This window comes from Myotis daubentonii, chromosome 5 (genome assembly GCF_963259705.1).
Source record: "Myotis daubentonii chromosome 5, mMyoDau2.1, whole genome shotgun sequence".
NCBI lineage: Eukaryota > Metazoa > Chordata > Mammalia > Chiroptera > Vespertilionidae > Myotis > Myotis daubentonii.
In genome coordinates this window covers 33982932-34009635 of record NC_081844.1, presented here as the reverse complement: position 1 = coordinate 34009635, position 26704 = coordinate 33982932, and the positions used below count along the sequence as shown (strand labels likewise).

Here is a 26704-nt window from a genome sequence, read left to right as displayed (position 1 = left end):
GCCCACCGCCGGCGGGGAGGCTGCGGGCACAGCCCGCGCGCGGGGATGGGGGCGCTGCGGCAACGCCGGCGGCCGGCAGGAGGCGCAGCGCCGACCGCGGCGCCCGGAGGTGGGAGGGGACCGAGCGGGGAGGGGAGCGACAGAGAAACGCGGTGGCGGCGGCGACGGCGCGCGCGCTCAGCCCACCCCCCGCGCCCGCCGCCGCCCGGACAATAAACAGCCGCGCGCGGGGCGATGCCGGAGCCGGTGCCTACGCCCCCGCGCCGCGCAGCCCGGGTCGCTTGGCCTTAGCCCACCGCCCTCCTCCCGCCCTGCGCGCCCACCGAGTTCGCCCCGGCTCAGCATCGCCGACCCAATCGGACCTCCGCGGGGAAATGGAGTGAGTAGGCGCGCCCGGGCCGGGGCCGGGGGCTGTGGGCGGGGGCCCAGCAAGGGGCGAGGCCTCTTCTACCGCCCCCCATCGGGAGCGTCGCGGCCCCCGCGTGGAGAGGAGGGTGGCGAGGGGCTTCCGGGACCCCAGCTCAGCTCCGGAAAGACTCGGGCTGGGCAGCGCCGGCCCGGAGACCTCCCCCTACCCCACCCCGGCGGCGCACGGGCTCACAGAGACTCCGGCGTGAGCGGCTGGGGGGCAGCCCAGGACACTGGGAGGGGGAGGCGCGTGTTTCTGTCCGCGCCCGGCCCGCACCCCCTGGGCTAGCCTCGGCCACCTGTGGGCTCCTGAGTGGGCCCCCTGGGGTGATGGAGCGACCCCTCCCCATTGCACAGGTCAGGCCTTGAGCTCACCCTCCCCACCCTCACCCCCTCACTCCCCAGCCTGAGCTCGCTGCTCGCTGCGCCCTGGACGCGCCCACGGGTCAATCCTCCCTCCGTCTGGCTGCCCTCCCCACCGGCCTCGAGTGCTGTCTAGAGCCCCTGTTAAGGCTGGGGCCTGGGGGGTGGGGGGGTCGGTAGCCAGATGTTGCCCCGAGTTACCACTGGAGGGAGGGGCCTTCTCTCCAGGCTTCCGGTCTGGGGTGTGTGAGACTGGAGGTCCAGGTGCCTTCCGACAGGGGAGCATGGAGTTGATCCCCTCCGGGAAAGTGCCCCCTACATAGGGCCCCAGATGGTGTAGCCAAGAGGGCACTGACCCCTGCCTGCAATGGAATGGGTGGCCTGGGTCTGTGGAGGGTGAGGCGAAGAGTTCCTGGGCCAGGGTTCTTGCACAAGCAGGTGCTGAATGAGTGTGCACGGTCATTTAAGACAGAGTCCTGCTTTCTGGCGTCGGGGTGGCCCCACGCCCCCACTCCCACAGGTGGGCGCCGGGAGGTTGTACTGTGTGTTGGCCGGGGCACGGAGTGGGAAGCAGGTGTCTGGGGTCCCCGCAGCCTGCTCACTATGTGTGTGGGGGGGACAGCTGTTATCCTGCTCTGGGTCAGGTCCCCATGGGGCAGGGGGCCTGGACTTGTAGGTCTGGCCAGTCCAGCTCCCCTGCCCTTCCCACTGGGTGTGTTTTCTGAACATACAACTTTCCTCCAGGGATTCACCCGTGACCCACCACACCCTCAGCGGGGTGGGAGCCCCCGCCTCCTGCCCTCCTCGGAATGTGACACCCAGTGTCCTCTGCTTTTGAAAACCCAGACAAAGGCCTAGCTGCTCCCCAACCCGCCCTGGGAGCCCAGCCAGGGGCTCAGGGGAGCCAGGGCCCAGACTTGTCTGCACTACGATCCCCCACTTGTTTACCTGCTCTGCTCCCTGGGACCAGGGGGAGCCTCTAGGCCTCCTGACAGCAGACCCTGGGCGGGGTGTGGCCTTGGGGAGGCGGCTGCCTTGGAGAATGAGAGGTGAGAATCTAGGAAAATGCCCACCCAGAGCAGAGCGATGAGGGATGTTTTGATCGGATCTCATTGTTTCCTTCCCCACCACTCCTTTCTTTCTCAGTGTGGATACTGAGAGGGGCGGGGGGGGGGGGGCAGTACTGCCCCGGGGTCACACAGCACAAGTAGGGTGCCCTGTCCTGTACCTTCTTGGTCACAGGTCAGATATGGTGCCATGCCGCCCCCCCCCCGCCCCCATTAGGTGGATCACTGGCTTTTCTGGGTACACATGTGGGGTGGGACTTGGCATTACCTGGCTCAAATAGGCATGAGAGAAAGCTTGGGTTGACGATGGTGAGGAGAGGCTGCACTGGTGCTGCCCTGACTGGAACACCTGCCCCTCGCTCAATCCTTGCTCATGGTCCTTCCCCATGAGGGCAGAGCAGGCTCCAGGCACAGAGGCAACAGCCCCTAGAACAAGTCACTCACCTCATTCCGTTTCCGTGGATTTTGCCATCAGAGTCACAGGAGATGGTTGTAAGGCTTGTGGTGGTGCTGGGAATTTTCTTTTAAAAATAAAATTTTAAAAAGAGAACCTGAAAAAATAAATTTAAGAATTTCACAAAATGTTGTTAAAGGATTAAACAAGTTTTCCTTCGTTTAAGAATTTAAGGATTAAACATATTTTCATTAGTTTAAGACTTTAAGGATTTATTGAAAAGCAGCAACTGATCACCGCGCTGTCGGGATAGATGGCTGATGCTGCAAAGATGGGACAAGGGTGGGGGTGGCAGAGCAGGGACACTCTCCTGGTGGGGAGAGCTGGATGCCAGTCCTGCCCTGGGAGGACTTGCGGTGTGGGCCCCCGTGAGGCACTGCTCCTCTAGGAGCCTCAGGGTCTGGCTGGTAAAGTAACGATATTTTAGCTGAGGGCAGCCATTCTCAAATGCCCAAGCTGTATCCTGGTTGAAGGCAGGGCTCCAGCCCTGGGATAGGAGCTAGAGAGCGGAGCTGGGGCAGGATCTGCCCAGATTTCTTCCCACCCTCAGGCCTGGACATCTTTAAGAAGTCTCTGTTGGGTGCTAACTGGATCCTTAATGTTTCTTTCACACTTGCTAATCTCCCTTTTTAATGAGAGGCACAGCCAGTTAAAAGGCAGCAGTACCCAGTGATAATTGAATAACAAGCTCTCCTTTTCATTGTGTCTATTTTTCAGTGTTTTTACTCTGTGGCCGAGGCTTCTTGTTTTCCCAGTCTTGATAACAATGAAATGTTTCCTTCTAAAACCAGGGGGTTCGATTCAAACAGTGAGTGATGTGAAGGGAAGGAACAAGCAGATAATACTAGAGGTAGAGGCAGGAACATGGGAATGTGGTTCGAGAAGTGCTGGCATCACTTATTTGCTTTACAATCATTTAGTGAGCACTTGCTCTACACCTGTTCGGAGCGCTTTGTCCCTGGGAATTAATTCTCTTGATCTTTACAGCAGCCCTGTAAGGTGGGGAAACTGAGGCATGGAGAGATGATCTGACATGCTGGAGGCCACAGCTGATAAGGAGGAGGGCTTGGGTTTGCTGGGCTTTCCTCATAGCGGCCAGGGTGGGAAGGGAATCTGTACCTTCCTATGTCTCAGGGACTTTGGTCTACAGGGTTCCTAGGTATTCTGGCATCAGCTTTCCAACCTGGTTGGTAGCCTTGGCCCCTGGGGGCATCTGCCCCTGCGGACCGCCCCCCCCCCCGCCCCGCCCCGCCCCAGACCTCTTCTGTGACTGCTAATTTGAGAGTAGGGCATGGAAAAGGAGTGTCCTGACTCCTTATGAGAATGGGTATGTCACTCATCCTCCCTGGGCCGCACTTTTCACATTTGGTGAGTGGAGACATGAACCTAGCTAGCCCCCTCCCAGGTGAGGCACAGTTAGAAGAGGAGTGGGTGCCATATGGACTTGGATCTTGTAATACCAACCCCAAGCGAGATCCACCCTCAAGGGTCTCAGATTTTTTTTTTTTAAGAATTTTTGTGAGTTTATTTGAGCCAAACTGTCGACATATGCCGGGAAGCAGAACCTCAATGAATTGAGATAGTGCTCCGGAGAATGGCAGGGTTACATCCGTATTTATACATGAAATTCATTGGTGACAGATTTAAGGAGGTGGGATTAATCGAAGCGGGGGAGGGGGGGGAACCTCTGTGATAGGATAAAGTAAAATGATGGACACATACTTAGGTGGGTGCAGGATCAATTAACATGATAATGAAGGAATTTGTAGTATCTGTCCTGGCGCCCAGAACATTTGGTTGTGCCCCAGGGGCTCCAGAAAAAGGGAAGTTACAAGTTACCCAGACACCTCAAAGGTATGTTATCTTAAAGGCAAGAAGGCAAATGGGCTCAGTAAGGATCAAAGTTGATCTTGTCAGTGAAGATACTGGCCTAGGACATAACTGCCCACCATAACTGCTTTTAGTTAAAGTTTAATTTCAGACCATCCTTTGTGGTTATTTTAGGTCTCTGAGTCTGCTAGGCTGCCACGCAGGCCTTCCCTGAGCTTGTCAGTTCAGCGTGTGGCCCCTTTCGTCCACACATCCCCCTTTTGGTCATAAATCAATCCAAAGGATGCATTTGATGACCAACCTTTGGTTGGATAATGGAGGCTCATTCCTAGGATGTCTCAATGTCAGCATGTCTTCTGAACAGGTGGACCATTGGGGATGGGGCAAGACCGTAACCTTAGATGGCATTTAAGGTCAAATTATTATTATTTAAAAAAGGGCAGGTAAATGGGAGGCAGTCAGGTCCTATACGTCCTTGCTAAAAAGTATTCTGGATCATTTCTAATTTTTGAGCCATCATGATCCGAGTCTTTTTGCTGTTTGTCTTAAATTTTGCTTTTCTGCATCTAGTATAACATTTACATATCATGAACACAAAAGTCATAAAGGTATTGATTACATCCCAGGGTTTGGAATGAGGAACCTGGTTCACAAAAGAACAGTTTACAGAAGCAGAACCAAGCATGTCAATTATAGTCCTGGGTCTCTGGGTTACTGAATTGACAGAAACACCTTATCTAGAGTCCTCGGGTCTTGAGACCAGTGAGTTGCCAGGAATTTATTAAATTTAGAGTAATTGTGCTGCCCTGGCCTTGGGACCACTGAGTCAACTGGAATGCATTATCTGTGGTCACTAAAATGACCTAGGATAATTGCGCTGTCCTGTTTCCCAGGTACAGAAGAATGTGCTTCCAAAACCAGTAAGATAACAATCAATGAAGGGTCTCAGATTTTGATGCTGGGAAATGGGTTGATGCTCCAGGAAAAAAAAAAAAAAAATCACATTCCCTCTTTCCAAGTCTGGGACCCTGCTCCCGTCCATCCTTCCTCCACCAAGGAAGTGTCTTATCCATGCATTTGAGAAACACTCCCTCCTGACCATCCTAGCCCCATGCTGGGTCAGAAGGCCTCAAAGGACGAGGTGGAGAGTAAGGTTTTTAGTCCTGTCCATCATGGACCTTTTCTGTGAAAGATATTTAAGGGTTGACACAGTAGACAGAAGGGAGCACCTGGTAGGAAGAATGGCCTGTGCATTTCTGCTAGAGGCAGGAATGGGAGAGGGAGCACTCTGGTTTGCGCTCCTGGGGCTAGGTCCTTACAGACCTCGAGTGCCCAGCTGGGGCCATGGGGAGCCATGGGTGGTATCTGAGCAGGGGAGCAGTGAGAGCTGATGCCAGGCACCAGAAGAGACTCTTTTAAAAAATATATATATATATATTTTTATTGAATTCAGAGAGAAAAGGGAGAGGGAGAGAGAGATAGAAACATCAATGAGAGAGAATCACTGACCGGATGCCTCCTACACACCCCCCACTGGGGATTGAGCCCACAACCTGGGCATGTGCCCTTGACTGGAATTGAACCCGGGTCCCTTCAGTCCTCAGGCCGACACTCTATCCATTGAGCCAAACCAGCTAGGGCTAGAAGAGATTCTTGCAGGTGAGGAGCCAGATTGGTGAGGAGCTAGTCAGGGTCTAGCCTAGACGGGGCAGGTGGGGGCAGCTCAGAGACGAGTGCCAAAGTCAGGGGAGCAGGACCCAAAGTCTGGGTGGGCATAGACCTGATTTCAGAGTTTTGTGGTGCCAGAGCCATGCACAGGGCCAGGCTGTCCTGGTCAGAGAGAGATGGCCCAGTCCCTGGACGCACCGAGAGGCTGGGAGGTGCCCTGGCCACGCCGCCAAAGGGTCTCTGTGCGGCATCAGATGGCTAAGTAGAGGTCTTGAGTCTAACGAGTGTGAAATCGGGCTGGGATGCCTGTCTCCTGCCCACAGGTTTCAAGCAAGAATTCAGGGACAGTCAAAGCCCGTCTCTGGGACAGTATGGATTGGGCTGAAAATTGAGAGGTAGAAACCAAGCCAGGCCTTGTGGTGGGCAGATTAGGTAAGGACCAAAGCGAGGCCAGGCTGCGTGGGGGTCACTGCATGGACAAGGGCAGTGGTGGGACGGGGCCACGCCTCGGAGCCCGGCTTGGGTGAGCAGAGGGGGTGGGGGTCAGTGATGTGGGGGCCTTGAAGGCTGAGTGAAGGGAAGGGCCTTGGCAGAGGGCTTGCAGGGAATGAAAAGGTGATGTGCTAGTCAGTTTGTGTTCAAATCTTTTTGATCATGGAGGGTCTCAGGGCAGGGCCAGTAGGGCAGGACCCGTACTCTGACCCTGGCCTGGCCCTTGGTGAGGGGGTCAGCATTTCTGCTCTATAAAGGTATACATTTATTTTTACCAGTTTTATTGAGATGTCATTCATACACCACACAATCCACCCACACAGCTGTACAACCATCACCTCTAATTCCAGAACATTCCATCAGCCCTAAAACAGGCCCCATCCCCTTTTGCAGGCACCCTCATTCCCGCCCCCCCAGCCCCTGGCAACCACTAACCCCACTCTGTCTCTGGAATGTGCCTGTCCTGGACATTTCACATAAATGGAATCACATACTGTGTGGCCTTTTGTGTCTGGCTTCTCTCACTGAGCATCATGTGTTCAAGGTTCATCCACATTGTAGCAAGAATCAGTGCTTCACTTCTTTTCATGGCTGAGTCATATTCCATTGAATGGATGGACCATATTGTGTTTATCCACTCATGGTTGATGGACGTTTGGGTTGTTTTCTAGATTAATTTGTACAGTCACTTCCAAGGTAGTCGGGGCCTGTCCCTTGCTGGATGTGGGCAACCCAGATCCTGTTTTAGATCAATGTGACAGTGTTTCTTTCTTTTCTTTTCTTTCTTTTTTTTTTTTTTAATATATTTTAATTGACTTCAGAGAGAAAGGAAGAGGGAGAGAGAGACAGAAACATCCATGAGAGAGAATCATGATGGATTGGCTGCCTCCCGCACGTCCCCCACTGGGGATCGAGCCCCCAACCCGAGCATGTGCTCTTGTCCGGAGTCGAACCTGGGACCTTTCAGTTCACAGGCTGATGCTCTATCCACTGAGCCAAACTGGCTAGGGCAACAGTGTTTCTTTAAAAGGAAAAAATGCAGGTGATCATAAGACAGGTGGTCAGTCCAGGGGGTAGCAGGAATGTGAAGAGGGGAGAGGAACCTTTAGGTGGAGCCGCCTCTAAAAATGGAAATACCCTAATTGACTTGCTGGCACAGTGAATATTTATTGAGAACCTGCTGTATCCTGGGTGCTGGGTACATGGCAGCGACAAAAAGAGACAGTTACTGTCTTTGTGAGGAAATAAGAAACACAGTAAGTAAAGGTCCGGGGTGTTGCATGAGGGTGAGAGCTGGCGGGGGCATTGGGGGGTGCAGGGGCTGAAACTTAAGTAGGGAGATCAGAGGAAGCCTAGATAAGGAGGTGGTGACTGAGGAAAGCCCTAGGGCAGCGGTTCTCAACCTGTGGCTGGGGGTCGAACGACCCTTTCACAGGGGTCGCCTAAGACCATCGGAAAACACATATATAATTACATATTGTTATGATTAATCACTATGCTTTAATTATGTTCAATTTGTAACAATGAAATTGGGGGTCACCACAACATGAGGAACTGTATTAAAGGGTCGCGGCCTTAGGAAGGTTGAGAACCACTGCCCTATGGGAACTAGTGAGGCCTGCGGATGCACCAGGCAGCGCGGACACAGCCAGTGCAAAGCCTTGGGTCGTAACGTGCTTTGGCCGTCTGAGTGCGGCTGGGGTGGAGTGAGGGGTGGGCAGGAACCATGGGTCTTTGGGGTGGGTCTCTGCAGCTGGATCTGCCTTGGCCCCTGGGGAAGGCCTCTGTCTACATTGCCTCCATTCACGCTCCACTGCCCTCCTGTTGAAGGGCCCAGGGCAGGGTCCAGCTCTTCCTGCTCTCTGCCCAGGTTAATAGGCAACAGGTTTGCTCCTCTAGGTCTGTGTCCTGCTCTGACCTCAGTCTCCACCATCGGGTGATGTCTCTCTCTGCCTTGAACCTCCTAGGCAGCTAATGCCTCATGGGCTGTCCACCTCATTAGTGACAGTCGAGGTCCTGGGAGTCACGGGGGAGGGGAGGAGAGCCCAGCCAGGAAGGCTTGCTGGAGGAGGGGACTGCACTTGAGCAGAGCTTGGAGGTGGAGGAGGGAAAGGGAGGCCGAGGGAGCTGGTGAAGGGTGACGGGAAACTGGAGGGCTGGGAGGCGGAGGTGTTCTCAGGGTGACAGAGCTGTGGAGGGTTGGGAGACAGGAAGGCGCTGGGCAGACAAAGGACCCCCAGGAAGCTGGGAACCAGCGAGTGGCATGGGGACTTCCCCCCTCTACATCCCCCTCCTCCAAGGAGGGAAAGGGCCCACTGGGCCACGGGACTCCCTCTCTCACCCCCACCTCCCAGCCCGCGTGACTCGGCCCCACCCTCCCCTCATGGCCAAGGTCGTTGTCAGCTGTTTCCTTTCAATTAACACAGGAATGTTCCAGCGCTGGGCTCCGAGCCTGCCTGGGCCAGGACCCCCTCATTCTGGCTGGAGCTGCCCAGGCGTAGGCTCTTGGAAGAACGAGTGCGATCCCCACACCCGCCTCGGGCCGCCTGTTCTGCCCGCTGGGTGACCTTGGGCCCGTTGCATAACCTCTCTGGTCTTTAAAAAATAAACGCCCGGCAAAGCTGGGGCCTCCGCCGGGCGCGTTGGGTTTGGGCCTCATTAGCTCATCCTCTGGGGCCAGGATTATCTCACGCGCTGACGGCCGACACCCTCTCCTCGTCCTGAGCCGCCCACATTGCCTCTGGAGCCCAGAATTTGCTCCAAGCGCCATAAAAATAATCGCGCAAGGACTGGAGGCTTTGCCGCGCGGAGGGTGGGCGTCCCGGAGCGGGCGTGCCCCTCCACCAGCAGTTGCTAGCGGCGGCCCATGGCGAAGCCAGTCAGTGGAGCCGCAGAGCCGCCAGCGACTCCTCCCGCCCCCCCCCCCCCCCACCGTGTGAAGCCAGGGGGCCAGCTGCCACGCAGTTCTAAATCCTCCCCTTGTGTTTTAGCCAAAACTGAGCTTCTCCAGCCAGCCTGTCAGATCTTTTGTGATCTGGCCTCTGCTTTCCTCACGAGCCCCAGAGCGCATTCCATCCATCCCACTGGCCCAGCCCTGCCCTGCCAGACCTGGGGACACCCCCTCCTCTTTGCGCCTGTCCGAGCAGGTCCCACCGCCCCCACCGAGCAGCCTCCTTTCATCCACTGATGACATGGGTCTAAGGGCCATCAGGAGGATGGACACTGAGCATGTGTCATTTACAGACTTCCCTCCTCCCCAGCCTCAGTTTCCCCTCCTGTAAAACGAGGCTGGGACCGGCCTGGAAGGTGGGGAGCGCCGGGGAAGGGGTTCTTATTTATAGCTGTTTCACGGAGAGTTCAGCGGCCCTACTGTGCTTTATTGCTCTCATTTATGATGCTGAACGTTATCTTGGCTTAAACTTGGCCACCTCGCGCCAGGGTGGATCCAGAGTAGGAGTCCCTCCCTGGGCGGGTGCCCCTGGACCCCAGAGGGGACTCCACCCCCAAGCAGTGGGGGGCGGGGTAGACCAGTTACCTCCGCCTCCCATCCTTTTTAGGCCCCTGAAGCCCCTGCCCCCAGCACTGGGCTGGGGGCGGGAGCTGCGTAGCGGGGCCCACACCCTCGTGCAGGCCTCCGAGTTGCCTTGGGGATGGCGCGGTTGCCAGGGCAACCGCCTTCCACGGGCCTGCCATCCATCACCAGGAGGCAGAGGCGCCCCCAGGCCTGGGGAGGGGCCATGAGAAGGGTGCACAGCCTGCGCCCCTTGGGCTGTGACAGGGACGGGAATGGGGAGGGATGAGAATTCTCTTGCGGCCCACCTGCCCTTCCCCTGCCCTGGCTCGGCCAGCAGGGACAGGCCGCCTAAGGCAGGACACCGCCCGCCTTGTCTGCAGCCCGTGGAGCCGTCCCTGTGTCCCCGTGTCCGGTCTGAATGACCACCTGCCCACCATGGTAGAAACATGGCATTAGGTGGCTGGTCCCTCTGCCCAGCGGGCCCTGCGCGCACTGGGGTCTCAGCTGCTATATGACCCCTCCCCCGCTCCGCCTCCTTCCTGGGGGACCCCTGGGGGCTTGATTGGAGCTGGGAAAGGGATGGCCGGCCTGTGTGTGGTCCAGAGCTGGGCCGCTGTTCCCCTTCCTAGCTGTGTGACTTTGGGCAAAGAACTTGCCCTCTCTGGGCTTAGTTCCCAGCCATGGGAAGAGCATACCAGGCAGAGGGAACAACACGTGCAGAGGCCCTGAGGGAGGAAGGACCTTGGTGTAGACGAGGCACGGCCAAGAGGTCCTGCTGGCTGGAACAGAGTGAGGAAGGAGAGGAGGGGGTGAGGGCAGGCCAGTGGGTGGGGGTTGGGTTATGCTGGTTTCATCATTTCTCTCCAGGGGTGATGGGAGCCAGGGAGACTTAGAGCAGGAGTGTGACAGGGTCTGATTCTCCTTTTGAGGTGCTGCCTCTGGTTGGGGGGCGGAGAGAGGCTGTCAGGGGCCAGGGAGCTGGCAGGTAGTGGTCGAGTCCTGGGCTGTGGTGGGAGATGTGGGGTTTGTGAGAAGTGAGGGGATGGGAACACAGGGTGGCACCCGGCCTCCTCACACAGGGCGATGGGCAGACCCAGAAGCCTAGCTGACCTGGCCCTGCAGGAAGGGCCTGTGAGCTGAGTAGGTGGACCCAGCTTTTCCTGAACTCCATTCAGCCAAAGCAGCTTTCCTGAGAAAGGAGAGAGGGAAGTCGCAGAGGGTGCAGCTGGTGCTGCTGGGGCCCTCGGAGGCGCAGGGGGGGGCAGGTGCCACCCGCCAGGAAGGGAAGAGTTGAGTGGGGTCACCTGGCTGGGGCGTGGGAGCCAGATGACTTCAGAGGTCTCGGTGAGGCCAGGAAACTGAAGCTGAGTCGGACTGGCGGCTGGGGCGCTGTGGTCCAGGGTAGATCACCCCAAGGGCACCTGGGCGGGGCCGGGGCGGGGCTTTGGCCCAGGGTGCGCCCAGTACACTGTGTGATTTGAGCCTGTTTTCCTGCTGAGCCACAAGGGGAGGGGGCGGCTTAACAGGGAGGATATAGAGCTGGGTGTCTGCTCCAACTGTCCATGTGGGTAAACTGAGGCCCAGAGGGGCAGATGGTCTTTGGAGACCACAGGGTGGTTCTGGGCTCTGATACAAGGCCACGGGGTGTTGGGGTGGCGGTAGAACCAAAGAACGGTCTGTAATTTCAGTCCCTGTGAAGATAAGGGGCTTTGGGCAGGGAAGGGGGACAGATCCCACCGCCACCACTGTGCCAGCTGGCCCTGGCCCTGGCTCCGGCCCTGGCCCAGCAAGACTGGGCCTCCTGTCCACGCCTCCCAGAGGGGCCCTGGGATCATTTGGGATTTGGGGCAGAGGTCAGGACCCACCCCCACCCCAGGCCTGGAGAATGCTCCCTAGGCGGGAGGGTGAGCAGGGGCTGTCCTGATCTGTCTCCCCGTCTGGGCAAGGAGGTGAGACAGCTTGTCTTGACACATCCTTCAGCCTTTGATTCCTGGTGGACCCCGATCTGTCCTTTACAGCCCAGCCTCCCCAAACCCTTCCTGGGGCTTTAGGCAGAGCCTCGACACCCCCTCCCCTCTCTTGGTACTGCCCTGAAGGGAAGGCAGGAGGATCTGTGGGGAGAATTAATGAGGTAATAAGGCTGGATCGGGAGAATGGTGCTGCCTCCGAGGCGGGCAGGTCCCGCTTTACAGAAGGGAGACTCGGGAAGGCCGGCCAAGCCTCTGGCCACCAGCACCCTTGGCCACCAGCACCCTTGGCCACCAGCACCCTTGGCCACCATCACCCAGCTGGAAGACAGCCCGGGGGTTTGAACCAGATCTGCTGAAAGTAGGGGTGGGGTGGACCTCTGGCTTGACCTTGTCTGTCTACACCTCCCCCTCCCCCCGCAGGGTCCTGGCAGGGGAGACCACATTCCAGCAGGAGCGGCTGCAGGCCATTGCAGTGAGTTCTTCCTACCCCTTGGATGGTGTGGCCAGTGGGGGGACCTGGGTCTCACGGGTTCCTCACTCACTCAGCACAGGGACCCTGTGACTCAGGGGTGCCTGCTGGTGCTTCCCCACAGATAAAGTCCTCTTTAATCCTTGGAATGTGGAACCTTAGACCACTAGCCCTCTTAGAGCCCCTTAAAGGTGGGGAAACTGAGGCATGGTAGAATCCTGCCCTTATTGATGCCCCGGCTGGGGGAATGGGCTGGTCGGGGGGCAGGTCGGAGGCCAGTGGCCCAAGTGGGTGCCATTTACAGAAAAAAGCAGGCTCGCTGTGGCCAGAGCCTTGGGTGGGTGGGTGAGGTCTTCGTGGTGCCCCCGCCTGACCCTGACCCCCTCCCGGCCGTCTGTCCATCAGGAGAAACGGAAGAAGCAGGCAGAGATCGAGAACAAGCGGCGGCAGCTGGAGGACGACCGGCGGCAGCTGCAGCATCTGAAGGTACCGGCGTCGGGCTCCCCCTCCAGGGCCCGGCCTCGGCAGAGGGGCGGGAGCGGGCGGCAGTGCCCAGAGGCCCCGAGTCTCAGTCGGGTATGGGGCTGGGGACCCTGATCCAGACTCCGACCCTGATTTTGACCCCGCCTCCTGCTGCCCCCAGTCCAAGGCGTTGCGGGAACGGTGGCTGCTGGAGGGGACTCCGTCCTCGGCCTCAGAGGGCGACAAGGACATGAGGAGGCAGATGCAGGAGGATGAGCAGAAGGCCCGGCACCTGGAGGAGTCCATCTCCAGGTGGGTGGGGAGCCACACAGACCTGCACGAAGTCTGGGTGTGGGAACCCCGAGCCGTGGGCCCTGTGGGCTGGGATGGGGTTTGGCCGCCTTGCTCCGTGTGTGTGTGTGTGTGTGTGTGTGTGTGTGTGTGTGTGTGTGTGTGTGTGACGGGAGCAGGGAGACCTCCACATGCTGGAAATGGGGGTGCACAGGCTTGGATGCCACAGCTCAGTGCTTTAATGGGGACGTGTAACCGGGCTTAAGGTGGCCGAGGGAGGCAATGTGGGCTGTCGGGGGCATCGGCTGCCCTGCTCGACCCCTCCCTTCTGTTGACACTCCAGCAAAGCAGGTGCAGGAGGTACGGGGAGTCAGGGCAGATCCCTGAGTCCCTGAGGATGGGAGTTGCCAGCAGTGGCCTCCCCAGGGGCTTCCTGGCGCCAGCCCAGCTGACGAGCTCTTCCCAGCTACGTTTTAATGGAGGCCACAGAGGCACTGGCAGCTGGGCCTGCAGGAAGGCTGGGAGGGGCAGGCTGGGGAAAGTGACCATCCCCCTGGGCTGGGACAAAAGGCCCAGAATTTCCGGGCAGGCGAGAGGCCCAGGCTCAGCTCCAGGGTAGCAGGGTCAGGGTGGAGGGAAATGACAGCCAACATTCCAAATGTCCACTTGGCCAAGGAAAGGCCTGAGAGGCATGAGACCTGCCCAGGCCCCATCGCACACTGGGCCATCGCCCCACAGAGGCTGGCCCTATGGTGGGGACTTAGAATCCTGTCCTGATGTGTTTGGTTTGGAAGAAAGTGGGCTGGAATTTCCCTCCCTGGCCTCAGTTTCCTGCCTGTGAACAGAGAAGGCAGAAGTCCTTCTGTGCATCTTTTTTTTTTTTTTTTTTTAATATTATTTTATTGATTTTAGAGAGGAAATGAGAGGGGGAGAGAGAAACATCAATGATGAGAGAGAATCATTGATTGGCTGCCTCCTGCACGCCCCCGACTGGGGATTGAGCCCGCAACCCAGGCATGTGCCCTTGGCCGGAATCCAACCCGGCACCCCCCAGTCCGCAGGCTGACGCTCTATCCATTGAGCCAAACCAGCTAGGGCTGTGCATCTTAATTCCCCCTTTAAAATATATTTTTATTGATTTCAGAGAGGAAGGGAGAGGGAGAGATAGATAGAAACATCAATGATGAGAGAGAATCATGGATTGGCTGCCTCCTGCACACCCCCACTGGGGATTGAGCCCACAACCTGGGCATGTGCCCTGACCAGGAATTGAACCCTGACCTTCTGTTTCATAGGTCAGTGCTCAACCACTGAGCTATCCCAGCCAGGCTGTGCATCTTAAGTCTAACAGACATTAAGCTGAGGGCTGAGACGGGCCTACGTAGAGACAGTCAGGACTGACCAGACAGAGCAGCACTTGCTGGGTGGGGTGGAACGTCAGTGGAAATTACTGGCCACGAATTACTGGCTGGACAAGGTGAACTTCTTTACATCACACCTTGTTGGGTGCGGCCCTGGGGTAAGGAAGGGCTTGCTTGAACCCTACTGTGAGTTTAGCACATGCTGAGTGCTGTGGAGGGGCCTGGGCTTTCTCCTTCTCAGAGTAGCTCCACGGTGGCTCTACCAGCTGAATTTTGCCCATTCGGTGTCCCCTGAGTGGACACCTCCTCCAGGAAGCCCTCCAGGCTGACCCAAGCTGTGTCCATCCTGTTGACATGGCTCATTTTGTTAGAGAGCTGCAGACTCATCCTTGTCTGTCCCTCTGGGTAGGGGCAGCTGGGCAGGATTTAATATACCAGTTTTGTTTTCACAGGTTTATGTTTAGTTATCTTCTGATACTTGGAAAGTGACATGTTTTTTCCAATTTTCCTGTAGAGATAAAGCTTCCTGTAAAAATAAATGTATTTGAGTGGGGGAAAAAGGAGAGTCAGTTGGAAGCAAATGAAGTCAGCAATGGCATGGGTGGTGAAGGGACCAAGCAGCCTGGGTTCAGGTTCCAGCTCTGCTACTTGCTGGCTACGTGCAGTCTTCACTCTGCCTCAGTTTCCCCAATCACGAGGGGAAGTGACAGGAATACCTCACAAAGTGTTAGGAAACATCAAAGTCAAGGGGTCCCCAATGGAAAGTGCCCAGAATGGTGCTGGGCGTGCGGAAGGGCCTGGTGAGGCTGGCACTGCGCCCTCTCCCCAGGCTGGAGCAGGAGATCGAGGTGCTGGAGAACGCAGACACACGGCCAGCCGTCGCCAAGGAGAACGTGGCCGCCCCCAGCCCGGCCAAACAGACCCAGAAGGCAGAAGTGGTACTGAATTCTCAGCAGGTAAGGAGGTCCCAAGGGCCCCACCCCTGCCGGCCCCGGAGTGAAACCCCACCCCTGCGGGGGCCAGATTCAGCGCTTGCATTCACACCTCACGCCCTGGCCAGTTTGGCTCAGTGGATAGGGTGTCGGCCTGTGGACCGAAGGGTCCTGGGTTCGATACTCGTCAAGGGCAAGTACCTCGGTTGCTCCTCCCTGGCCTGGCCCTCGTCGGAGCATGTGCAGGAGGCAACCAATCGACGTGTTTCTCTCACATGGATATGTCTCTCTGTCTTTCCCTCTCTCTTCCACTCTCTAAAAATCAACGGGAAAAGATCCTCGGGTGAGGACTAAAAACAACAACAACCACAAACAAATCTCGGCCTGCCACTTCCCAGCCATGGGACCTGGGACACCTGGCTTCGCCTCTCTGGGCCTCAGTTTCCCCAGCCATAAGAGCGTCCATGTGCTGGGGATGTCACGAGGGTTAAATGAATCCATGGACGACCAGCACTTCATACAAGACCTGACACTTAAGGAGCTTTCCACGACTGCCACCCCTTCTCGTCTTTGTCATTACTTTTACTGAGCACTGTGCGTGCTTGGTCCATTTGACGGAAGACAAAAACTGAGGCCCAGAGAGATTGAGAGAGGGGTTCAAGGCCATACGGTGAAGTGTGGTCTTTGTTGGACTTAGCTATTGATTTTAGGGCCTGATGTCTATAGCAGGCTCTATTGATCCCAGACCCTGGAACAATGGGCCCCAAGCTTGTGGTCACCACAGTACATTCACGCAAATCCAGGAGCCTCCCGACCACACTTGTGCTTAGGACTCCAGGGGCCTATGGGACCCGCTTCCTTTCCCTCTACCAATCCTTGCCACCCCAAGGAGGCATCTGATTCATGGGAGGGCTGGGCAAGCTTCTGGGAAGGACGTGGGTTTTGAAGGTTGAGTAGGAGTTCTCCAGGTGCAGACTCAAGATGAGAGAGGGCTTTCAGTGAGACGGATTGAGTGTAGATTGTTGGCATGATCCCTGCCTTCATGATGTCCATATTCTGGGGGGAGGAGGGGACAGAGACAGAAACACTGGCTGGAAAAAGAAAAAAAAGAAACACTGGCTGAACAGATACTATGCAGTAGTAACTAACTTGAGAGATTGCAGTGTTTGGGGGGCTGCCTTTGGATTGGGTGGTCAGGGGGCTGAGAGAGGAGCCAGACAAGAGAAATCCAGGGAACAGCCTTCCTAGGCAGAGGGGCACACAGAGGCCCTCCCTAGAACAGGAATGTGTTCAAGGAACAGTGAGGAGGCCAGGAAGCCAGCGGAGGAAGGAGAGGCTGGTGGGCAGGGGTCTGCTTACACAGAGCCCAGGGCATTGTCCAAAAGGATTCTGGGGCACCAGGGAGCCACTGATGCTGCTGAGCCGGGCAGGGACACCGGGCTGTCACGGCTAGGGGTGGGGTCACGGCTGAGTCAGACCTTCCCAGGCTCCTACCCCCATGGGCGGGGCCCTGGTTAATGGGAGGGGGACATGACCACCACTAACCCCTCTGTTCTTTCTTACAGACCCCAGTGGGCACACCCAAAGGTATGCTTCTGGAAGGGACTGGCTGGGCCTCAGCGCACTGGGTGCCCAGAGTGGGGATGGTGATCGTGGGGAGAGTGCCTTGTTGCTAATAAGTAACAATAATGGCAGCAGGACTGTTATTGTTACTGTTCCCAAGGAGCCCGACTTGGAGCCCGGCCCCAAGCCCTCATCATCATTGTATTTAGTTTTCACAACATCCCTGGGGCGGGGTTGCTGCAGTACTCCCCACACGCACCCCGTCATAGACGAGGAAACCGAGGCCTTGCAGGGGTGTGACTGGGTGAGGAGTTGAGGCTCTGGGTCCGTCCTGCCCACTTGAGGGTGCCTGGCCTTGGCTGACCCTCTCTGTCCACTTGCTCTGAGCTCCTGGGCAGGTGGTGTGTGTGTGTGTGGGGGGGGTGCCTTGGTTTTCACATCTATAAAACCGGGTCTGTGGGGATGAGAGTTCAGAGGGGCTGGTGGGGAGAACAAGGTCCCCACTCTCCTGGAGATCAGGCACCATTTAAAAGAACAAGAGTCAAGGAAACAGATTAAAAAAAAAAAAAAAAAACAACCAAAATTTGAACTCTGGGACCCATTTTATTCCCCCCCAAATTATTAGAGGTATAGTATACACATTTGCAAATATTTCACATGTATATAGGACATTTAAATGTATATGCTTAGGTATAAATATAATCGTTAATTAAATATATTCATTATATTAAAATTATTTAATGTAAATTATATTTTTAAAATATACCTTAAACTTGTCTACTTTCCAATGGGGAGTATGGAAGGAGAGTCACCAGCTAGAAATGAAGGTGGTGGCCAGAAGTGTCTTGGCCTGATTTCTTTTGTGTTAATTATTCATAAGGAGAGTCTCCTTGTCTTACTGGGGAATTAAAAATTTATAATTGAAAAAAATCTACGCAGGCTTCTCAGGGATTTTGTGAAAATCACTTGGGCCGAGAGACAGGAAATGGACTGTGGGCCCATGTGTGTTCTGTGAGGGGAGGGGTTCCATGTGTGTCTGGGAGATGGGGGCGTGCGCATGCTAGGGGAGGGGCCCCGTGTCTGGGCAAGTGTGCCTCGGAGGTGTCCATGTGATGGGGGACGTCTGGGTGGTTGTCCCGGTGTCTGGGGATTCTGTCTCCTCTCTCCTCTGACCCTCATCTCTCTCTTCACTCTTTGCTCCCGAAGCAGCGAAGCCAGCCTCCAACACCCCCGTGAGGACGGTGGAAGGCTCCCCCATGATGAAGGCAGGTAGGTCAGCCCCCCGCCTCGGCCCCCGTGTCCAGCTGCTGTCCTGGGCCGAGTGTCGGCCCTGGGGAGCCTGTGGTAATGGGGGTGGCGGCCGGACCAAGGCTGAAGCTCCAAGCCTGGGGTAGGGCCTGGCCGATGCCTGTGCTTTGGCTCCTTGGTCACACGCCGGTCCAACTTCCCCAAGAAGATGGGCCCCCTTGCATGGCTGCTCTAACCCATCACTTTCTCACAGCTTCCATCCCCTTAACCACGCCACTCGCTCGCTCCTGGAGCCCCGAGGGGGTGGCGCACACTGTCAACCCCCCTCCTCCACACTCGGGCTGCCTCAGGAGGGCGCGTGAGGGCCCTGTCCCTGGCGGTGACCAAGCTGGGCCTCAGGCATTCCTTCTAGGAAGCAGGAAGAGACAGGGTTAGTGCTAAGCATTCTACGAGGTCAGGTTCAAATCCCTGCTCTGCCCCCAGCACCTGGCACCTGAGTCTCCAGCTGCGGGAGGGGTGGAATTGCAGACCTCACACCTAAGGCCTCGCAGAGAGCCATAAAAGTCACAGAACCTTCCTGCTACTCCTGCTGTTATTGGGGTGAGAAGGGGGTGAAGACCCTCTTAGGGGCAGGGTGGCTGGGACTTGACAGCACTCGGGAGGCAAAGGCAGCAGAGAGGCCCAGGGTCTCCGAGTTCTGCCCGGCGGGCAGGAGGCAGGGGTACTATTTCCAGAGAAGAAGGGGGGCCTCTTCAGGGCTCCTGTGCCAGTTAGACCACCCCGAGGCCAGCACTTGTCCCCTCAGTTGGCAACCTCGTGCAGTGTACGTCCCGTCCAACTCTGTGTCTGCAGATGGGGGTGTTAGGCTGTGTAGGGACATGAGATTAAATAACATGGAGTCATTCTTTCAACAAGTGCTTATTGAGCCCCTGCTGAGTGACACAGCTTGGGGGAGCTGGTATTCTGATGGGCCCACAGCCCATAAAATTAACTTACGGAGAAAAGGCAGACCCTGAGGAGTTGAAGGGGGGACAATTTTAATAAGAGGGTTCAGGAGAGGCCAAAGTTAGGTGACATTCGAGCAAGGACCCAAAAGAAGTGAGGGAGCAAGGCGTGCAGACATCGGGGCTAAATGAGGGCCTGGTGGAGGGCGCTGCGCATGCCAAGGCCCTGAGACGGGTATGCCGTGTTGTGGCAGAATAAGTGAGGGAGAGGGACGCACTGAAGTCATGGTCTTGCAGGGTCCCCTAGGCCTGGGAGCCAGCGAGGGCCTGGGCCGAGCAGGGATGTGCTCACCGGCGTCCTCTGGTGGCTGAGGGAAAACAAGCAGTGGGAGGCCAGGGCCAATCCTGACGCGAGTTCTCACAGGTGCCCTCTAGCGGCTTTAGGGAGAACAGACCGTGGGGGGCAGACGGGCTGAGGAGTGTACTGGGTTCAGGGTGTTCTGATGGACAGAGTAGAGGGAGAGGTGGGAGCTGCTCTTACTGGGGCAGCAAGACCCAGGAGGGGCAGATTGGGAGGGGCTCTTGGACGTGGTGATGTGGGGGTTCCCATGGTAGGGTGGAGGGAGGCAGTGTGATACTGGAATTTGGGGTGGGGTCCTTGGGGGTCAGTGCCAGGACTCGGTCTCCCCGTGTAGTGTTGTGGTAATGATTTCTACAGAACGTGGATGAGAAGCTGGGCATGGAATAGTGGCCCTAAGGGGTAATGACAGTCACTTGTTTTGAGAGGAAATTATCCATTCTTCATAGAGGTGGATGAGGACAGACTCCATAGTCGACTAAAGAGAGGTGTGGACAGATAATGCGGGCGTCTGGCCTGTTAACCCAAGTTCCGATGGTAGCTGTGGCCATGGGCAAGGCAGCCCTCCTTCTACACACTCTCTCTCGGAGCAAGTGGGATAGTTTAAGGCTTCCCACATAGGGTGGGTGGCGAGGATGGGCCTCGTGTGGAGCAGAGGAATACAGACCTGCGGCCAGGGCACCGGGGAGCCACAGAAGGATGTTGAGCTGGGGAGGTCTGCGCTTAAGGTGTCCCCGCTGCTTGGCTCTGTGCTGCCAGCTCCCCTCCCTGGCTTGGCTGCAGCCCAGCGGGGGGCACTTGGGCGGGTGGCCATGGCGTAACCCGTGCCTCTCGTGCCAGCCATGTACTCGGTTGAGATCACGGTGGAGAAGGACAAGGTGACCGGGGAGACCCGGGTGCTGTCCAGCACCACCTTGCTCCCTCGGGAGCCGCTCCTTCAGGGCGTCAAGGTCTACGAGGACGAGACCAAAGGTACGAGACCCCCACTCCCTGCCCCAAACCCCTCTCGCTGCCTGAGCCAGAGCCTGACCCCATCTGACCTGACAGGGATGCCTTTCAGGGACAGGGCCTCAGCCCGCTCCGTTGCTTAGAGCTTGAACCCGTGGCCCAGTCCTCCTTACATTCCAGGCACTTGCCTTGAAGGCTGGCTAAGCTCCAGGTGCCAGCCGGGGCCGGGAAGCAAATCCCCAGTGGGACTCCCTGGCCAGTGAGCCAAGCCCTTCTTCAGCCCTGAGCTCACAAATAACTTGTTGAAATAATGACTGTTGTGATAGAGGCTACAAAAAGTCCCAAAGATAGGGGGGCCACGAGCTGGTCAGGCAGGAGGGGGCTAGGGACGGATCCTCAGGGGAGGTAAACAGGAGCTTATTGGATGACAGCACCGTGTAGGGGAACAGTGCACCTGTCAGAGGCCACAGCACGTGCAAAGGCCCTGAGGTGGGATGGAGTTTGCTGGACTGGAGGAACTGAGAAGAGCCTGTGGACTGATACAGAGTGGAGGGAGGAAACTAGAGAACTTGGGGAGGGGTGAGCAGGCAATGATATCTGATTGGTTTTCTAGGGTTCTCCTGGTGACTGGGAGGGGAACAGGCTGTGGGAGACACCCAACTAGGAAGACTGGAATACAGAGGAGCAGGGGAGCTGGGGCAAAAGGCCTAAGTCTGTGTGTGTGTGTGTGCGCGTGTGTGTGTAAATATAATTCATATACCATCAAATTCACTCTTATTTATTTATTTATTTATTTATTTATTTATTTATTTATTTAATATATTTTATTGATTTTTCACAGAGAGGAAGGGAGAGAGACAGAGAGCCAGAAACATCGATGAGAGAGAAACACCGATCAGCCGCCTCCCGCACATCTCCCACCGGGGATGTGCCCGCAACCCAGGCACACACCCCCGACCAGAATCGAACCTGGGACCCCTCAGTCCGCAGGCCGACGCTCTATCCACTGAGCCAAACCGGTTCTGGCAAATTCACTCTTATTTAAATAAGAAACATGTTTATTTAAACTGTACACTCCATCAGTATTTACGGAGAAGTTTCTTTTTTTAAAAAAAGTATATTTTATTGACTTCAGAGAGAGGAAGAGAGAAGGGGGGGGGGAGAGAGAGAGAGAGAGAGAGAGAGAGAAAGAGAGAAAGAGAGAAATATCAATGATGAGAGAGAATCATTGATCAGCTGCCTCTTGCACACCCCCTTCTGGGGATTGATCCCTGCAACCCAGGCATGTGCCCTTACTGGGAATTGAACCGCAGCCTCCTGGTTCATAGATTGATGCTCAACCACCTGGTCAGGCCATAAACATCTTTGTTCACTTTTGGCATGAGCGGTAGGATATACTTAAAGGACCCTGGGGAGGCGGAGTTCTGGCAACATTTTTGTGATACTAGTAAAAGAAAATAAATCCACTTTAGTAAACAAAATATGTTTTAAGAAGACATGTTAAAAGGTACATTAAAAAATCAAGCAGCGTTCGCTTCGGCAGCACATATACTAAAAAAAAATTTTTTTTTAATTGGACCGATACAGAGAAGATTATGGCCCCTGTGCAAGGATGACACACAAATTTGTGAAGCATTCCATATTTTATTTATATATATATCTCAAGGCAAACATTAGCTTTCTTGATGGAATGGAGTTCACAGGACCAGTCCCCTGAGTCAAGTAAAAGGTGAATACAATTCAGCTCCAGAGCCCATTAGCACATCCACAACATTTCCCTTGTAAGGAAATGATAGAAGGTGCTCAGTGCACAATTCTGTGGGTTTGGGTGTGTTCACCACATTGTACACCCTCACTAGCTACTTCCAGAACATTTTTGTTCCCCAAATAAAACCCCATCATCGCCCCCCCCCCCCCCCCCAGCCCCCAGCCCTTAACGACACTGACCTGCTTCCTGTCCTGGACATTTCACACAAATGGGATCGCACGCTGCGTGGCTTCTTACCGAGCGTCATGTGTTTAGGGTCCATCCATGTTCACATCTTATGACTGGATTGTATTCTGTTGTTTGCATGGACCACATTATGTTTATCCCGCCATCTGTTGATGGGCATTTAGGTTGTTTCCACCCTATGGTTTTATAAGTTTGTGTGAGTGAATGTTCCATTTTTCTTGGGCAAATACCTAGGAGTGGAATTGCTGGGTCATATGGGGACTCTTTAACCGCATGAGGAATTGCCGGGGTGTTTTCCACAGTGGCTGTACCATGTTATTTTCCCACCAGCAGTGCATGAGGGGTCCAATTTCTCCGCATCCTTGACATGTTAATGTGGGGTTTTTTCTTTGTTAGTATAGCCATCCTGTTGGATGTGAAGTGACATTCCACTGTGGTTTTGATTTCCAAAGCCTCCTGTTCTTAGTTGTTATTTGAGTCTCTGGGGTGCCCAGAATGCTATTATGGGGGTCCCGCTGTAGCCCAGCTCTGCTGTGCTTTAGCAGCGGTCGCCACCCGGTGGCCCGTGAGGTCCGAAAGGCTGGCGACCACTGCTTTAGAGCATAGACCCAGGTAGGATTCTGGTCCAGTTCTCATCAGCTGTGTGGTCTTGGCAGAAATGACCGCATGAGGCTGAGTGGCAGAGATTTCTGTGCTGGCAAAAGGTCCTCACCATGGCCCCTCTGCCCAGCCCGGCCCCGCCCCTGGGGAGTCAGGACCCTCCAGACTGGACTCTGGTTGCTTAGCAATGGGAAGGTGATCCACTTCCATGGCAGCTGAGGGCTCAGATTCCTATCTTGGGGCAATGGCCATTGGGAAATACTCAGCTGGATTCTTTATTACCTGGGCATACCCATCCTCTGGGCCTCCAGCTCAAAGTCACTTTGAAGCCTTGAAGCATGGACCTCCCCCCCCCCCCCCCCCCCCCGAAACTGAAAGTAGAGAGCACTTTTCTTCTGGCCAGAAGCCAGAAATCGGAGCCCTGACCCTTGGCCAGGGAGGAGTGAGTCCTCAGGCTCTGTAAGCCCCTCCCTCTTCCCCAGGCAGCCAGGCAGCTGTGCTTCTGGGGCTGGTGTCAAACTGGCCGAGACTCCTCTTGGTGCTGAAACCCCATCCTTAGAGACTGCAACACAGTTCAGAAAGCGACAGATCAGAGAGACACGGAGCAGGACGGTTGGAGAGATTTTGAAAATGCTTTTAACAGATTGATGGCGGGCGTTGGGGGAAAAAGATTGACTGCAGGAATAAAACTCTGCCCCATGGAGAATGAATGTTCTTGTCAAACACAGGTAAAGCATTTTCAGAAAGTGGCCTGTTCTGAACTGCGAAGGTGTCGGTAATATCTTCTGCTCTGTATCCCCAGTCCACAGTCCCTCACTCCCCAATGTTTATAATATCTTTTGTAATAAATCTTGGCTTAGAGAGACAATCAGTCAAAATGGAAGTTATAAAGATATTTAAACTTGAAAAAGGACAAAGTAATTTAATACATGGGCTGCAGCCAAAGCTGAACTCAGAGGAGAGGTATAGCCTTTGGGCATTTACAGGAAAACAAGAAAGACTGGGTGAATGAACTAAAATTAATTCAGGATCAACCACATAAACCAGAGGAAGGGAGAAAGGATCCCTGCAACTCCTCAGGGCCAGGAAACAGACCTGGACCAGGGTCAGGGGCCACCTAAACAGCTATGTAGCCTCCTGCTAATTACTTCCCTTCTCTGAACTTCTGTTTCTACCATCTTTTCAATAGAAAACAAAACAAAACAAAAAACAGAAGCACAAATAGTTTAAAATGCAAGACAATAACATCCCAATTCATTGAATTCCAGTCTTTCTTTGTTTATAACAAGCGCTTTTGTGCCCAGGAATTTTCCTGTGTACTGCAGTTTGGCTGTGCCCACAGATCCCAACAGGGAGCTTAGATGTCCGTCTAATTTGGTTTATGGTTTTCTCTCTTTTAAAAATATATATTTTTATGATTTCAGAGAGGACAGGAGAGGGAGAAAGAGATAGAAACATCAGTGATGAGAGAGAATCATTGATCAGCTGCCTCCTGCACACCCCCTACTGGAGATTGAGCCTGCAACCTGGGCATGTGCCCTGACAGGAATCGAACCATGACCTCCTGGTTCAGAGGTCAATGCCCAACTACTGAGCCACACCGGCCGGGCTATGATTTTCTCTTTAGCCTGGAGTGTGGCTCGCAGGCCTGCCAGGCCTTCCCTCCGGTCTCAGGTCTCACTCTCTCTCTTCACCCCGCCAGTGGTCCATGCCGTGGACGGCACCGCGGTGAACGGGATCCAGCCACTGAGCTCCTCGGAGGTGGACGATCTCATCCACAAGGCAGATGAAGTCACGCTGAGTGAGGCAGGGCCCGCGGCTGGGGCAGCAGAGACCGGGGGGACGTCGGAGGAGGCCGTCCGGACCACCACACCCTCCAGGCGGGAGATCACCGGAGTCCAGGCGCAGCCTGGCGAGGCCACGTCCGGCCCACCGGGCATCCAGCCTGGCCAGGAGCCCCCGGTCACCATGATCTTCATGGGGTACCAGAATGTGGAGGATGAGGCAGAAAGCCAGAAAGTGCTGGGGCTGCAGGACACCATCACGGCGGAGCTGGTGGTCATCGAGGACGAGGCCGAGCCCAAGGAGGCCGCCCCACCCAACGGCAGTGCGGCCGAGCCCCCGACCACTTCAGGCTCCAGGGAGGAGAACCAGGTGGGGCCTGAGGCCCCTGCCAGCGACACCCAGGACCTTGACATGAAGAAGCAGCGTTGTAAATGCTGCTCCATCATGTGAGCCGCAGGCCCCAGACCCCGGCCCCACCCTCCACACCACAGAGACCCACAGCCCGGCCCCGGGGCCTGCCCACCCTCCACCCACAGTCATGGACCCCAGGACATGCTATGTTGTCACATCTTCCTTCTGAGAACAGGAAAGAGAGGGTCAGGGGTCCCGTGCCCATTCCCACCCCGACACACCCTAAACCACTGAGCTGTGTGCCTGGTAGGACAGAGACACGGACAGACCCATTTCTCCCAAAGCGAGGATCCCCCACGTGTCACGGCAGCTCCACAGACGGGCTTTTGCCCACAGAGTTCCTGGCTGGTGGGACCCAGGCCTCTGCCGCCCCAGGCAAGCCCGCTACCCTCCGGGCCTCCTGCCTGTGCCTTTCTGCTGCCTCCGGTGAGGTCTCCGAGGGGACATCGCAGAGAGGGACTGGAGAGCCAGGGGTCCTGGGCGCCTCTTCTATCCCCACTCAGCCCCTGGAAGTGGGGTTCCCCGGCAAAGGCGCTGGTGTCGGGATCTTGGGCAGTTGGGGTGAGGCTGTGCCTCATGGGGGAGCCTCAGTCGGAGGCCAGGCTCCGGTTCTTAGAATAAAGCGGGGGCCCCTCCGGCACCCCAGCCCAATGTGCCCTTCCCTTGATGCTCTCCATGGGCGTGACCAGTGCACGATGGGGCCTGGGAAGGGGGAGCCCAGAGGACGCACACCCCACCTGGGGGAGTCTCTGACCCCTGTGCTGTCTTCTGGATGGGGCTGGTGAGGGTCTTCGAGTTGCACCCTGCACAGGGCAGGGCCATGTGAGCCACTTCTTGTCCTGAGCTCCCACCCTCACTGGGCCCTCCTTCCTCCTGGTGCTAATTTGAGGACCCTGGGGGGCTGCCCCAGCCCATTCTCCAGCCTACTTGGGCCAGAGTCCTGGGTCTCCCTAACCATACCCCAGAGGTCAGGCCGACTGCCGGCTCTGCTAGGCTTGGCACATTCTGGGCAGCGGAGGGGCCCACAGCCTGGGGCAGGGAGCGTCCCCTGGTTGCAGCAGGAGACCCCCATTGGCTACCCAGCCCAGTGTGAGCCTCCCCCCACCTCGTTGGAAGGGGTGAGGGGTGAGGGACTCGCCTCTGGGTAGCGGACACCCAGGTGTGCACACACCTCTCCCAGGTTGCAGCCACACTCATCCTCAGAGGCACATTCATGCCCACGCTTACGCACCCTCTCCTGTGTAGGCTGTAGGATGACCAGGCCCCATCTTGGGCCCCTCCCCTGGGCCCCCACTCCTGGTGCCCAGGCTGAGGCAGCCCCCTCACCACTGCCTCCGAGGAGCCATGCAAGGGCTGCCTGAAACCAGCCCGGCCTGTCTCAGCTCTGCCCCTTGGGGGTGGGAGGAGAGGCCCTCTCTGAGGCGGCCCCCAGCAGTGGCATGGACCCCCTCCCTCCTCAAGCCGCCAAGTCCTGGAGCCGAGAGCCTACGCTGAAGTGCCCTTGCTGCCCCCTCTGCTTTCGATGTGTGACAGGCCCGTGTTCCTGACTTTCCCAGAGAAGCAAATAAACCCCGTGAACGCCCTGGGTCCTGGAGTTCTTGATTTCTCTGGG

General features: G+C 56.2%; 1 protein-coding gene and 1 pseudogene across 3 annotated transcripts; both read left to right on the top strand.

Annotated features, from left to right (window-relative positions):
• PALM (paralemmin) lies at positions 1-26677 on the top strand. 3 transcript variants are annotated; one of them, XM_059697437.1, is made up of 9 exons: positions 1-379; positions 12187-12238; positions 12641-12721; positions 12879-13009; positions 15179-15305; positions 16847-16868; positions 18051-18113; positions 20235-20366; positions 24599-26677. In XM_059697437.1, the coding sequence occupies exons 1-9, from the start codon at positions 375-377 to the stop codon at positions 25129-25131; spliced, it is 1146 nt and encodes a 381-aa protein (XP_059553420.1). In that variant the 5' UTR covers positions 1-374; the 3' UTR covers positions 25132-26677. The 3 variants fall into 3 exon arrangements, with proteins under 3 accessions (XP_059553420.1, XP_059553419.1, XP_059553418.1); XM_059697435.1 differs by lacking the exon at positions 1-379 and adding an exon at positions 11339-11360; XM_059697436.1 differs by lacking the exon at positions 20235-20366 and having other exon boundaries at positions 111-379.
• Positions 21889-21989, top strand: LOC132236247 (U6 spliceosomal RNA; annotated as a pseudogene).
• Positions 26678-26704: the final 27 nt, after the last annotated feature.